Raw genomic sequence first — 14,039 nt, 5'->3', positions numbered from 1 at the left:
AAAAAAGAAAGTGCGTGAAAAAATTAACCCAGACATCACACAGACATCACAAGTATCACATGAAAGAGCTTTTTCTCAGCTTTTAAACGATGTTTGCCGATAATTGCTGTGTTGAACGGTTCGCGAGAAAAGTAAATAATATAATTCAAGTGAATCATACATTCTACTGAAGGTTTTGCGTCCCATGATCTCCCTACCCATTCATCTCGGTGGAATACTTTACGAACCCTTCTTTTAACACATGACAAACCATATATCAGAATAAACAGGAGACCTTACCGAACACAAAGGTGTAAAGCAGTCCCCTGTACAGTTAGCCGTTCCAGAGTAATCCAGTTTTGAATTTGCAGTAAAGTTCGACATACATGGATGTCTCCAAATTTGGGCTTTAAGTTTTACAATGTGTTTAAATTGTTCCACATGATTTCATAACGGGCCAAATACAAAATAAATGTTACAAATATCGCCTAGATATTGGTAGCCTAAATCAGAGGACAGCTGACTAAGAGTTTGTGAAAGTAGCCTTAATGATCACAAAATGCTAAGCATGCATCTAGGCTATTTGAGTTTCTTAAAGCTGAGCTGTGCTTAAATTGTTCAATACATGATTTCATAACAGGCCAAATATAAAATAAATGTTATATATAGCATAGATATCTGTAAATATTAGATGATCAGATGATTTATATGATGAGTTCTATGTAATATGTCATGTTTCATGTTTTTGTAATGTTTCATACAGTGATGCAGGTCTACTGCAACGAATAGGCTAAATACAACTTTGATAATTTTTATAGCCTACTACTGTATAGTTAACTTTGGCCTTGGTGCCCTGACATGTGGCCTTTGTGCCCCCCACCAAATATGCCCAACTGAAGGCCAAGTGGCCTTGCCCTCAGAATGGTGAAATTCCAAGCCTGCATAGAACTGTAAATCATCTAATCATCTTATATTTACAGATATGTAAATATTTAACAAATGTTATATTTAACATTTATTTTATATTTGGCCTGTTATGAAATCATGTATTAAACAATTTAAGCACAGCTCAGCTTTAAGAAACTCATAGCCTAGATGCATGCTTAGCATTTTGTGATCATTAACGCTACTTTCAAAAACTCTTATCCTGCTGTATATCCTCTGATTTTAATATTTACCGATATCTAGGCGATATTTGTAACATTTATTTTGTATTTGGCCTGTTATGAAATCATGTAGAAAAATGTAAACACATTGTGAAACTTAAAGCCCAAAATTGGAGACATGCATGTCGAAATTTGCTGCAAATACTCTGGAACGGCTAACTGTACAGGGGACTGCTTTACACCTTTGTGTTCGGTAAGGTCTGCTGTTTATTTTGATATATGGTTTGTCATGTGTTGAACGAAGGGTTCGTGAAGTATTCCACCGAGATGAATGGGTAGGGAGATAGGTGCAGAACCTAGAATTTATGATTCAATTTAATCATATAATTTACTTGTCTTGCGAACCGTTCACCAAAGCAATTAGCGGCTAACATCGTTTAAATGCTGAGAAAAAGCTCTTTCATGTGATGTGATACCTGTGATGTCTGTATGATGACTAGGCTACTTTGCGAGTAGTTCAACTGAGAAGAATAGGTGAATTTGGACGCACTTTCTTTCTTGCCGTGCGCTGTCACTTTCTCCACTGCGTAAAAGACTAAATTAAGATTATTTTGACAGGCCATAGGCTAATAAAATACGCTATTAGTCGGACGCAAACCAGAATATTGAAAGAAGGGGGCACCTGTAAAACTCTGATTTTCAAAAGGGCATCACAGCCAATGCAAGGGGCAACGACGGCCATGGCCGTTGTGGCCGCCGTGAAATTCCTACCCTGGGCGTAATGCATTTTAGGTGGTGTACAATAGCGATTTTTAGACAATGCGCTAGGCCTCTCCCTAGGTTGTTAATTACCACACCCCTGGGCGCATTGTTTAAAAAATAGACGTGCAAAATAAGAAAACTTTGCGCCGGGTGGAAAACGAGTTTTACGCCATGCGCCAGGGTGCAAAATAGGGGCCTAAGAGATATTGGTGATGACTCACAGTGTGCTTACTGCTTAGTCCTATTTACAGACCTGCAAACTGAGACGGGCGGAAAAAGATGACATATTTGCAAAGTTAACCCTTGTAGGGGGGTCTGGGTAGCCTAGAAATCTAGATCTATCTCAAATTTAATTTGCTGCCCGGGCTAGTCTAGCAACTCTCCGTTGGCTTGCGAGCTGGAAAAATTGAACTTCGATAGGGCCAATCACATTGTGTAGAGAGTCGTTAGGCGGGCTTAACATAATGATTGATGGCAGAGTTGAAATGGTTTGGCGTGAATTCCCTGCTACTTGGCAAACAGCGTGACACGAGTTAAGCTTTTTTTTTTTTAAGTTTGAACTAGCCAACTAGCTCTGCTGGAGGGAAAACGCATGGGACTCATGAGTTGTAGCGCTATCCTATTGCGTGCAGAGGGAATTTGAAAGACAACCAATTATCCCGCCCCTCAGAGTGAGCACTGTGAACGGTGAGTCCCCAGACCCTAAATTTTAATGTGAGGCTCGTCAGGCTCAACATGTAAATAAAGCATTCTGATGTACTCCGAGAAGAAAATAAAGGGAACAAAATGCCCAAGCCATTGGTTTGAAAACACTGAATTGCTTTTTTCAATTGATAAGACAATTTTGTACATGAAATGTAACTATATTTCACTATATTATCAATATCTGTAACTCCATTGCTTCTAGGCATAATTCTAATTGCAAATTGCTTGCCATACAGTATCTGATTTTTGGCCTTTAAACGTTAAAACAGCTTGCCATGGATGCACACACTCTGCCAGGTCATGGAGCAACGGCAAGTAACCTAATCGAACGTTTTTCTGCTTTCAAGCTTATCCAGTGTGTTCCCATTAACACACAATAGTTTTTAAACACTTTCTAACTTGAGAAGAGAAAAGTTTTAAATGGGGAAAATTACCAGAAATCTTAGTCACTTTTAAGCGTGATGCTAGCAGGCGAAATCCTAATGGTCTGATCTAAAAGTGGTAATCGCCAGACTCCGAGAACGGCTGGATGAACTGGAGAAAGGAAACAATCAACTGTTTAACTTGAGGGGAGGTGGAAAATGAGTGTAATTCCCCAAATGGTGGAATATCCCTTAAAGGTGCCATGTGTAAGAATTGAGGTAAAAATATCCAAAAAATGAGATACACGCATCAAAAGAATGAGAAGAAATAAGGGCGATGATGTCATTAAAAAAATGACAAGGTATAGTGCTGCAGAGATATCAACCTGAATTAGCATGCTAAATTACTAGCCACAGCCCGACAGGTGTCATAATTCCAGTTTGGCCATTGGAGGCGGTATGCGGGCAACATAACCGCCAGCCAAACTGCAATACACGTTTCTCGGTTGTTACTCTAGGGTAGACCAACTAACTTTCTGGAGGTATACTGCCCCCATCTTTTATGGAATGTGGAGTATGAATTGATTTTTTGGCGGACATTACACATGGCAGAGTAAAATATAGAAGTGCCCATACTGTGTACCGGTGAGTACCGGCCCACTTCGAGTACTGCACATGGTGTTATACTGTTTTATACTCTGTTTCAGTGGGCGGAGATGACAGATCGGAATCCTCAGGCTATGGCACATACGCATCACCAGCACCTTCTGCTGAATGGGGCTCCCAGGAGTCCATAAACACTGAGTGGAATTATCAGGGCAGCACTGAAGGGAGAGGTGAGTTACCACTCTGGTGTGTTTTGATCTGGGGTTTGGGTCAATGTACAGTACAATGTGAGTCGATTTTGGACAAAATTGTCTGCTAAAAAATATAAACTCATGCTAGTTGACTAAAAAGAGGAATATAAAATCATCTTTTGGAAATTGATCTTAATGCCTTAAGTAATAAAAATGAGGAAATATCCAACATTTAAGGACATCAGTTTTCTTTGTGAAGTAATAATGTTTATTACACGGCTCTTCATAATGCTGCAAAATGCTCCATTCACTTGAATAGGCCTTAGGAACATTTGGTGGTCTGCTAATTCTCAATAACAGACCGTTGCTAAGTATAACAGACCACTGTCAAGGAAAATGGGTTTTGTGCCCGTATTTCATATCACTATGCAAGGACTGGAACTTAATTCAAAAGCGAAAGCAGACGGTTGCAGACGGCAGCTGTGTTCTAAAGAATGTTTGATTCAAGTTCAGCGAACTATTTGTTACTCAGCAAAAGCCACGATGAAACGGTAACAAATAGGCTATAGCCTAGGCTATGTAGGCTAAAGAGTCATATTGTGGGGAGTTCATTGTTTCGTTTTGGCAAGTAGCCGTGTAATAAGCGGGATTATAGAACGCCAGTCATTATTGGGAAATAGGTCCCTTCAGGGCGGAACAAGACCCCTCCGCTGCGCGTCGGGGTCCGGTTCGCCCTGTCGGGACCTATTTTCCAATAATGACCGGCTTTCTATACATTATCCCTTACATATTTAAATAAATAAATGTTCTTCCTTAAAATACAGGGGTCATACAGTAAATATTCACACCCCTATGTTAAATTCCCATAGAGGCAGGCAGATATTTTTAAAGGCTAGTTATTTCATGGATCCAGGATACTCACCATTACTAAATTATTCTCCAATTCATATAGGCAACTATCTATTTTTGTATCTCGATGTTCAATTTGATTAGCCTAGAAATCTAGACATACCTTAGCAGCAAATGTAATTTGCAGCCAGGGTAGTCTAGCAACTCTCTGTTGGCTTGGTCAGGCAACATACAGCATAAACTGTGACAATTCGACAAAAAAAGGCAGGGTTTAAATACCCTAACTGATTGGCACAATGAGAGACAGGTGAACAGACAAAATGGAGGGAAAATAACAAACACAGGAAATTACCCCAATGTCCTTTTAGGCAAGTCTCTCCACTCCGCAGCCATATTGCAACACTTTTTGGGCACTCATCGGGCATCCTATTCGGCAGAAATGCGTGTGTGCAAAGTTTCACGACACCAATCTTGCTTCAGTGGCTAGTTCACAACACATGATTGGCACGATGTCTTCACAACACACCATATGATTGGCTCAATGTATTCACATCACACCACATGATTGGCTCAATGTATTCACATGTCGACGTTTTGCCGAGGAAGGGGTGGGATATGTGTAGACAACGGCCATATTGGCGTTCCAAACTAACCCCATGCATTTCTTTGGAGGATTTTTTGAGTGCTGTGTCTTCTTATTAGAAAGTCTCTGGTTACCCAAATAAGGACATGGGCTTGGCAACAGGCACATGACTACAGCACATGGCCAGGTCAACAAAACAAAGTCATACACATTGACAGGTAGGGAGACAAAACTAAGAGTCCAGAGAGGTATTCCATCAACCTCGCTAATGAAGGCGGCTCAAAATGAAACTTCTATCAGGCCAATCACATCATGTATAGAGTCGGCGACAGTTACGCGTGAATTTCCTGCTACTTGACAAGATGGATGTTGCAGCGGTCTTTAAATCATGACTCGAGTTAAGCTTTTTTTAAATTGTGAAAAGTTTGATCAACTAGCCAACTACATTAGCATTGCTGGTGGAAAAATGCATTGGAGTCATGTAGCGCTATGCTATTGCGTGCAGAGGAAATTTGAAAGACAATCATTTATCCCGTCCCTCGGATTTAGCACTGCCAATGATAAGTTCCCAGACCCTACATCTTCATGTGCGTCAGGCTTGTCTGGCTACATTTGATGACTTTCAATGAAAATCCTGTAGATGACGCTTGTCGAACAGAAATCGAACAGAAATCATCTAGTATTGCCTTCATTTTACAACATATGTTTTGGTCTACTTTTCTACCTCATGCACGAGCAGAGATGAAGCTGACCTAAACCTCGCTTGAAATGGAATGGCTTCAGCCCCAAGTGAAATTCTATGCTAGTTCAAGCCAGGCTATGTTTGTCAAGCGCCGCCTTCATTAGCGAGGTTGATGGAATACCTCTCTGGACTCTTAGTTTTGTCTCCCCCTACCTGTTAATGTGTATGCATGGCCGGATTATCATGACCTCGGGCCCTGGGCACAAAATCGGAATAGCAGGGTGTCCGCGGGGTTGTAAAAAGTATTAAAAGGTAGTAAATGAAATTAGTCAAATTTAAGGCCATTTAAAAGTATTAAAAAGTAACAAACGTCATCTGATGAGGTATTAAATTTTCGAACCACTAACTATGATGTTTTCCATTTGTGTTAAGTGCAGGCCTATCTCCTAAAATTTGCGTGAATTTATTTATATTATATTATTTATTTGTGCGAGTAGGACCTGAGCGATATGTCAGTGTGCGTTCGCGGTAAAAACTTTTAGCACCCCCTCAAACTCTATGCTCAAACTGGATATACGGCTGGCTTACTGCCTAAACTTTTGCCAAAAGTTCGCTACCATTGACGATGTCATGGGAAATTTAATTTTTTCGGACATTTGGTTAGAGGACTCGAGATTCAAAGACTGGCTTAGGCTAGTTGGCAACAGCCAAGAGGCTTATTCCCACGTCTGTAAAAAGACAATAAATGCCCCTGGATGGGAGTGAATGCCGTCAGGTCACATATGGAGTCTACCAGAGCCGTTTTTCTACCGCTCTGGAGTCTACTAGCCTGCAAACAAGAATGGGCGGACGTAATCAGAGGTGGCAGAGTCGACTGCCTGGCTCATCGGCCACGTAGGGCTACTGTCTCCACATAAATATGCGTCATTAAAGCTATCAGTAAGTCTATGCTACCAGCTGTCATTGTCATCCAAAAAAGTAATCATTTGCGACATCGCGTTTTCAATGACACAGGCTGTAAGAGCAGCAGACATAGCCTAAACTAGGCCTAGCCTACATACAGTATCACAATAAACCATTTTCAAATTAAAAGTCCCCATAAAGGCAGAAGGCATTTTCATTCAAACAAATATATAATAAAATGAAAGGGGAAAAAAACAGAATTTAACATGTAAACATATGCACATGTTATAAGGGGTTATTTGCAATGAGCTACCCCTGCCTTGACTACAGAATAGAGGTTACAGGCCTGATAGGCCTGACAGTGTTGCTTTGTTTAGGCTATAAGATAAGGTTTAGGCTATAAGATTTAACATTTTCTACCCTCAGTAAATGTCATGTTAAGGTTAGTTTAACAGGTGTTACCTTTACATTATTCAAAGCTTGCTCAGGAGCTATAGGGTTACTCCCTTGATGTAGTATGTGATGAGATCAAAGTCCCAATAGACTTGCTTAAAATTAGTTGAATATAAGAACCTGTGTAGGTTTGTATAGGCTGTATAATAATATGCTATCAATATATTATAATATAATATATTTTAAGTCAAATTGTCAATTAGTTTCCACAAAATTCCCCAGAAGTCACCATTTAAGGGGTTATTTTTCAAAAATTTCATCACAGGGAGCATGCAGGCCCAAAAGTATTTTATCACATGGGGCCCATATTCTCCAGGAGCACCCAATTAATAATTGGTATTTTTGTAAAATGTGACAGCCTATTTTTGAATGTGATACCTTGACTGGCAAATTATATGAGACAGCAAGGGTGTGTGTGTGTGTGTACTGCGTATGGTCGTGGGTCTTTTTAGAAGAAAGTCCAGTATACCTTTTCTTATTTTTATTTGTCATTTTGTCTTGATTGAGAGAGAATGATAGTGAAAGAAAGAGTGTGGTGCTGGAGAAGTGGTATGTGCTCTTCCTACACATAACAATGAAATAACTTTTTTATCTTGGGTTAGGATTAAATAACAAATAATTGTGTATAGGCCAGTGTTTCTATTGAAGCAAAAAAGGAACAAAGTATACAGTAACTGTAATAAGATACTTGATTTGAATTGTAAGCATTGCTACACTTTCTTACTCAGAAAGTTAAGTAACAAAAATGACAGTAATCTGTTACTTTATAATTAGTAAACACTGAATTTTGAAAGGTTGCCGCTAGTTGCAGCTCGAAGTCGTGTTGGTATTAAACAATATTGTGAAGGTATTAAAAAAGGTATTAAAAGGTATTAAATTCAACTTAAGAATTTCTGGATATACCCTGTTAATAGGAAGACTAATAAGGCTACAATAGCTTTTGGCCACGTTATATTCAAATTTGACTAAACTCAGAGGCCTACTCAATGCTAGACAGTTTTATTATACAGTCTCTGCTACAGTAGGTTTCTATGGAAGTTGCAAGAATACACGTAGTTCTATTAAATGCTGTTAAATAATTAAATAGCCTTCCGACAGGTTGAAGCGGAGCTTTGCTACCAACGTTATCGGGTAGTTTCAGTGAATGAATGCTCATACCACCACTTAAGTGAATTGGCTACACAGGTGGTTAAGAGTAGAGTTTTACCAAACTTCCCAAACTTTTCCACGACAAGGCCCCCCAAATACCACTAGGTTCTGGCCAAGGACCCCCTTGATGTGTTACTAAACCCATCAACAATACTACAGCAAATGTAAAAATACATTAAGCTAATCCTAATAATTATTTTAGCCACAAGCACTTCGCGATGGAGCATACCGTGTGTAAAAATTGCATTTGGGGCTTTCTGCTATATGAGAGCTATCACTCTACTATTATTCTCAATTATTATCATGGAAAATATAATGTTCAGATATGCGACAAATTATTATAATGGCATTGTATTTTTCAAATGTATTTATTTGTTGCTTTTATTTTTCCATCCAACTTGCTGAGGCCCCTCTGGCACCCCCTCGCGGCCCCCAAGGGGGCCCTGGCCCCCACTTTGAAAACCACTGGTCTAAGTGAATAGATTACGTGAAAAAAGCAAGATAGCGTAAGAGCAGCTACACACGCTACAAACAGTCGCTACAACAATCCCACAATAGGCATTTCAGCTCCCACAACAGTGCCAGCTTTCCTTACCAGCCTTTGCAGTCGCCCAGCATCCCTCAGCATAGAAGAGGACGCTGACAACAACAGACTGGTAAAACATCCAGAGGAGCTTGCTGCAGACATTAAAGGACCACAGCCTCAGGAAGTGCATCCTGCTCTGCTCTCTGTTGTAGAGTGCTTCAGTGTTGACTGACCTGTCCAGTTTATTGTCCAGGTCTATCCCCAGATACTTGTAAATGTTTACCACCTCCACATTGACCCCCTCGATGGGGACTGGCAGCAGAGCGGGCTTAGACCTACGGAAATCCACCACCATCTTGTGTTGAGTTGTAGGTGGTTGAGTTTGCACCATTGCACAGAGTCCTCCTCCAGGCTCCTGTACTCCTCCTCCTGCCCATCCCTGATGCACCCCACAATTGCAGTATTGTCTAAAAACTTCTGCATGTGGTATGACTCTGTATTGTAGCAAAAGTGAGACGTGTACACAGGGTGAGCAGGACTGTGGAGCTCCGGTGCTGCTGATCATTGTCACATTACAGTACCCCCTTAAGCCCCCATGTTCATGCCCCCAGAGTGTAGCATAACTGAGTAAAGTGTCTGTGTTTTAATCAAATTAAAAAATAGTGTCCTGCGTCCTCTCTGACTTTTGTCAACATTACTCCATACCACTCAATGCTTGGCTAAAAGAAAAACATGACATCACCATGAATTTATTTGGAGAAAACATGTAGCCTGCATGTTTTTTGACAGAAATTACCTTTTTTGAGTGCATGTGGCTGTGCTTCTACAAACATGTTGTCTTTTTTTGGTGAGCAAAGGTGCTGATCATCTCCATTTCTTTGCTTAGAGCCCATGTTCCACATTAATCATAGGCTAACACAAATCGTAGGCTCATTTAGGACATCACTAGGCAATTAATGCATTACTTATGTTGTAATGAAAAATGAAATAAGTGAATTGCAGACAACATGAACCACAGATTCTTCATTTAAACCAGAAGGACACTCAGAGGCAGGCTTCAGCCAAGTTTCCCTTTCACTATCATGTTAAGAAAATACTTTGAGTTCCTCCCTGTTGGATCATCTCCAAACTTGATTTTTTTTCCCTTGGCTTATGCTTCTCCAACAGGTTCGGTGAACTTTTTTTATAATATTGTATAAGACTGACAATGGCAACAGAATCGTTATAACCCATGTCCTGAAATTGAATTGATGTGTAACTTTAAAAAGGAAAAACAGAGGAACAGAAATATTTCAGATTAAGAATATTTCTGTCTCACTGACTTGTGTCAACATTTCCCCATACCACTCACTGCTTGACTAAAAGAAAAACATATGCCGAACATGGACATAAACTTAAAAGCTCTTTTGTGTGATACATGTGATGTCTGTGTGATGAGTAGGCTACTTCGCGAGTAGTTCAGCAAAGAATGGGTTAATTTGGACGCACTCTCTTTTTTGCCGTGCGCTTTCTCACTTTCTCCACTGTGTAAGACTAAATTAATTTGCGCTGTGAATGCTAAGCTTAATTTGCCAGGCTATAGGCTAAATAAAAATCGCTACTCGGACGTAAAGCAGAATATTGAAAGAAGCGTGCACCAAGGCCACAGTAGCCTGTGAACCTCCGATTTTCAAAGGGGCATCACAGCCAATGCAGGGGGCAATTCTTCTCTTCAATTTCCCTTCCAAATTACTTTTTATTGTCTGAAGACATTGATCGCAAGAATCTAACATTCTAAGCAACAGCAAAGCAAAGCAACTTCACTTTCATTTTTAGGGTACTACAAATGTCTGCAGCAACTAACCAAAGTGCAGTCGGTTCTCTCCCCATGGTTTTGGAAATCACACACACTTGCTGCATCTGGAGGCCCACGCATAATAAGGCCTACTATGACTATCACTCTACACGCCCCCTGTTGCACGTCACGTTTTAATTTGCTAGCTGATCCTGCCTCCTGCCTCCCCAAAATGCCGGATCATGTGAGCAAATCAGCAGGCCGGCACATTTTCAACTAGTTTTCAGACACACGATGCTGCAAAAAGATGTCTCCTCTTCCCGCAAATTTTGCATGATCTCTGTGTGAAAAGGGCTATACAGGCACAGTTGAAGTGATCTCACTAAGATGTAAATGTGCCCACATGAAACCCCTGCAACTGCCCCGACGTTATGCTTTCTATCAGTCCATTTAGCGATACCATGACCAGGTACGGCATATTCAATATTCCTTTTGTTATTTCATCATACATACACAGGATACAATACATCGCCACTCTTTTTACATATACATTATGGAAAACATCTCATTTTACTGTACCAGTCCGTATCTGTACACAATGTCCAGGTTTTAACACAAACTCCAGTCCCATTGTTCTAAAACTGAACATGAACTAAACTATTGGGTGGTGGGGTAAAGGTGTGGCCAGACCTCTCCCTTCCAACATCACTGGACCGTTACTCAGACTGAGCCTCTCAAATCTAAATTGCCAAAAGTATCATCAGTGTAGACGTTATGGGGGTGGTGGAGCACTGAGCACATTTCAGCCATCTTATTTTTTTTATTGAGATATGCCTTTTATTTTCACAGGTGATAAAGTGTTTTATCTAGAACTGTCAAATGTTTCACATGGGCCTGAAGTCATTAGGGACGATTCCTCAGAAAACATTTTTCTGGACCAAGAGGATTTGGATTCTGTAGACAATGCTGACTGGAGGACAGACATGAGAGGACTGTCTGATAATATGGCTGAGTATGAAGATTTAGATTTACTTTCTCATACATTCATTAAAAAAAGGTTTTATGTACAGTTGCACCCAGAATTATTGGTGGATGAAAATCTAAATAGATTGGCTTGTCTTCCATTGTGCTTCTTTGTTGTGGGTGATATGAAGGCTGATGTTTCCGATGGCAGCTCTTTATTTGACAAACATTTAATGCTTATATCCTAATATCTGAACATGTCTTTGTTCATTGAGGAATTCTGACTGTTGTTATTTGTATTGTATGTGGTTTGTCTTGTATGTGTCTGTCTTTTACTATGTTTTGTGTTGTGTTATGGAGTGTTTATTGTGTCCTGAATAAAGTATTGATGATGATGATCTCCTTTCTTAAAGGTTGGACATTTCAGCTGGTGAAACTCAGTGTATGTATTACAGACCAACAAACTGCTGTAAATCCTGTGAAGATGTTGAAGACACCTCACACTGGATTCTGATGGAACCCTCTGTTTCCATGGAGACAGGAATCCCAGTGTATAAACACAGCGCTCCACCAGGAAGTTTTGAGTGCACAGTGTCTGGTTTGCGCTGGGTGTGTGCGGTTGAAGTCTCTCTACAGTATCACTTCAGTGACCCCCATGTATTCAGAGCAGAGCTTGCCATGTTGCAGTATGAGCCAATTGGTCCCTTGATGGACATCAAAGTGCTCTCAGGTGAACTGTTGGAGGCTCATCTGCCCCATTTTGCCTGTCTGGAAGGTTCAGACTCCTCTCTTAGAGAGGCTGTGAGAGTTCTGCATGGGGTCAACAGCAGTGTGACTCTAGAGAAATGTGAGCTGACCCGCTTCCACGCAAAGCTCCTCAAGCCCTCCTTCTCACTGACAGAAGTCCTGGTGAAAATCGGAATCCCAATGAAAGCCCATCTGGATGTGTTAATTTACCGGACCAGAGTGACGCCCCTGGTTCTACTCACATACGTTGTGCCACGGGATGCTTCCATGATTCAGGCTGTTAAAGAGGATTTGGTGAGGACCCAAGATGCAAAGGAGATCATAACACATCGACCAGACATGCCCATTTGGATGAACACAAAGTTTAGCCTAAAGGCATCCCCCTGTGATGCTAAGATCTCCCCATCGGAGATCACCCTAAAATACATCAGACCTCCTGACTTATTTCGGGTGGTCGTTGACAATGCAGAGGACTCCTTTGATTTGGAGATACTCAGTGATGGCAAGTCCATATGGAAAGCGACATTGGAACGTTTTGAATATGGTGAGACTGGAGAAATGGCACGCAGTCATGAAATGCCGTCAGGAGCATCCAGACATTCCCGAGATGTGATACCCAGAGAAGCGGCTTATACAAGAAGAACTGCCAGGGTTGATGAGGAAGAAGGGAAAATGGCCTCCATGTCAAACAAAGGTACGTCACTCAGCACAACCTTTTTAACCACTGATTGTGTATTTATAAAAAATAAGTTTTTGTTTGTTTGTTTTACCTTATTTAATCGTGTTGAAGTAAGGCTGAGTAGAGACACTGGCATCAAAAGAGGTTTTAAAACCTTGAGCCTCGATGATCTCTTCCTAGATCGACTGTCCTGTATTCGTCTTGATCTCATCGAGAGGACATCAGAAGGCGTACTGAAAGGTCTGGCTCTAAGGCTTGAATCCCATCAGCCTCCTGTGTTGAACAGTATTGAAAAAGAAGTCATCCAGCAGAGGACCAGTGTGCTGCAGGACCAGGTGACCTCCCTCATCGACATGGTGCTTAAAAAGGGGGACAAAGCGTGTGGCATCATGCTCTCCCTCCTTAAAGAACTAGATAATTACCTTTATCAAGACCTTATCAAGAAAGCACAGAACCTTTCTGAACGCGTGTAGGAAGAGACCCTCCCATACTGTCGGTGGAACGTTTGTGTGGTGCATGTGGTGAGGACTGTGAAATTAGAAAAGAGTTGAATGGTCATGTCATCATCATTATAAGGGAAGAGGACTGATGCACATCATGCATGTGTGAACCAATGTGGTAGAGCCTTCCTTTCTTCCTGTAAGCTCTGCCCACTGATCTATAAAGAAGTGTATAGAGAGAGAGAGAGAGAGAGAGAGTGGGTGTAAATGTGTGTATGTTTGTGTGTGTGTGTGTGTGTGGGGGTGTTATTGGTGGTTCCCATGCACAAGTGGCAACATGACAACATGAACTGACAACATGAACTGTGTGTGCAAGAAGTGTTCTTTATAGATCAGTAAGCTCAAGGCAATCCAATCTTTTCTCTTCTATTGTCCCTTGTTAGTGGAATGCGCTACCAGTTCCTAACAGAGCAGGGGCTTCCCTCTCTATTATTCAAAAAACCTCCTGAAGACACAACCCTTCCAAGAGTATCTCCTCTCTTAGTACTGCTAACAGCTGAACATGCTTTATCTAGCTCTT

The 14,039-nt window shown here is 40.9% G+C and overlaps 1 protein-coding gene across 1 annotated transcript in view; it reads left to right on the top strand.

Moving 5' to 3' along the window:
- The window catches only part of LOC143101174 (uncharacterized), a 31,771-nt gene extending 19,147 nt beyond the window's left edge, over positions 1-12,624 (top strand). The window contains exons 9-12 of the mRNA XM_076264576.1: positions 3,622-3,750; positions 11,480-11,642; positions 12,007-12,502; positions 12,559-12,624. Of these exons, the coding sequence (XP_076120691.1) occupies positions 3,622-3,750; positions 11,480-11,642; positions 12,007-12,502; positions 12,559-12,624 (854 nt within the window). The remainder of the gene's footprint in view (positions 1-3,621; positions 3,751-11,479; positions 11,643-12,006; positions 12,503-12,558) is intronic.
- The last annotated feature ends 1,415 nt before the right edge of the window (positions 12,625-14,039 follow it).

The sequence above is a fragment of the Alosa pseudoharengus genome, unplaced genomic scaffold (assembly GCF_046254945.1).
Source record: "Alosa pseudoharengus isolate Yale_2024_CS ecotype anadromous, Long Island Sound unplaced genomic scaffold, YU_APseudo_1.1 YU_APseudo_1.1_scf_30, whole genome shotgun sequence".
Classification (NCBI taxonomy): Eukaryota; Metazoa; Chordata; class Actinopteri; order Clupeiformes; family Clupeidae; genus Alosa; species Alosa pseudoharengus.
Note: the sequence above shows the minus strand (reverse complement) of the source record. Positions and strands in the feature narration are given on the sequence as shown.